General features: G+C 64.7%; 1 protein-coding gene across 1 annotated transcript in view; it reads left to right on the top strand.

Moving 5' to 3' along the window:
- The window catches only part of NDUFS2 (NADH dehydrogenase (ubiquinone) Fe-S protein 2, 49kDa (NADH-coenzyme Q reductase)), a gene marked incomplete at both ends in the record, with an annotated part of 5,448 nt that extends 5,225 nt beyond the window's left edge, over window positions 1–223 (top strand). Inside the window, one exon of the mRNA XM_009892074.1 lies at window positions 134–223. Coding sequence (XP_009890376.1) covers window positions 134–223 — 90 coding nt within the window. The remainder of the gene's footprint in view (window positions 1–133) is intronic.
- Window positions 224–306: the final 83 nt, after the last annotated feature.

Below are 306 nucleotides of genomic sequence, written 5' to 3'. Positions count from 1 at the left end.
GGCGTGCGGAAAGGGGCGATGCTGGGAGATGGTGGAGCTGAGCTCTCGGCAGCCAGGATGGGTGCAGGACCCGTCCCGGGGCGATGCTGAGCCGGTGACCCCCTCCTGCCCTCCCCCTCCATCCTCCCCAGAGGCCCTGATGGAGCCGGAGCTCTGCTACGTCCTGGACGCCATCCTCTTCCTCTATGGCATCGTCCTCACCGTCCTCTATTGCCGCCTCAAGGTGAGCGCCAGGACCTGACCTGCAGCAACCTGTCCCTGGCTCAGGGACACAGCTAAACCCTTGGTGGACCCTGTTTTTTTGGG

This window comes from Charadrius vociferus, unplaced genomic scaffold (assembly GCF_000708025.1).
Source record: "Charadrius vociferus isolate BGI_N301 unplaced genomic scaffold, ASM70802v2 scaffold1971, whole genome shotgun sequence".
Taxonomy (NCBI): Eukaryota; Metazoa; Chordata; class Aves; order Charadriiformes; family Charadriidae; genus Charadrius; species Charadrius vociferus.
This window is presented reverse-complemented; position numbering and strand designations above follow the sequence as displayed.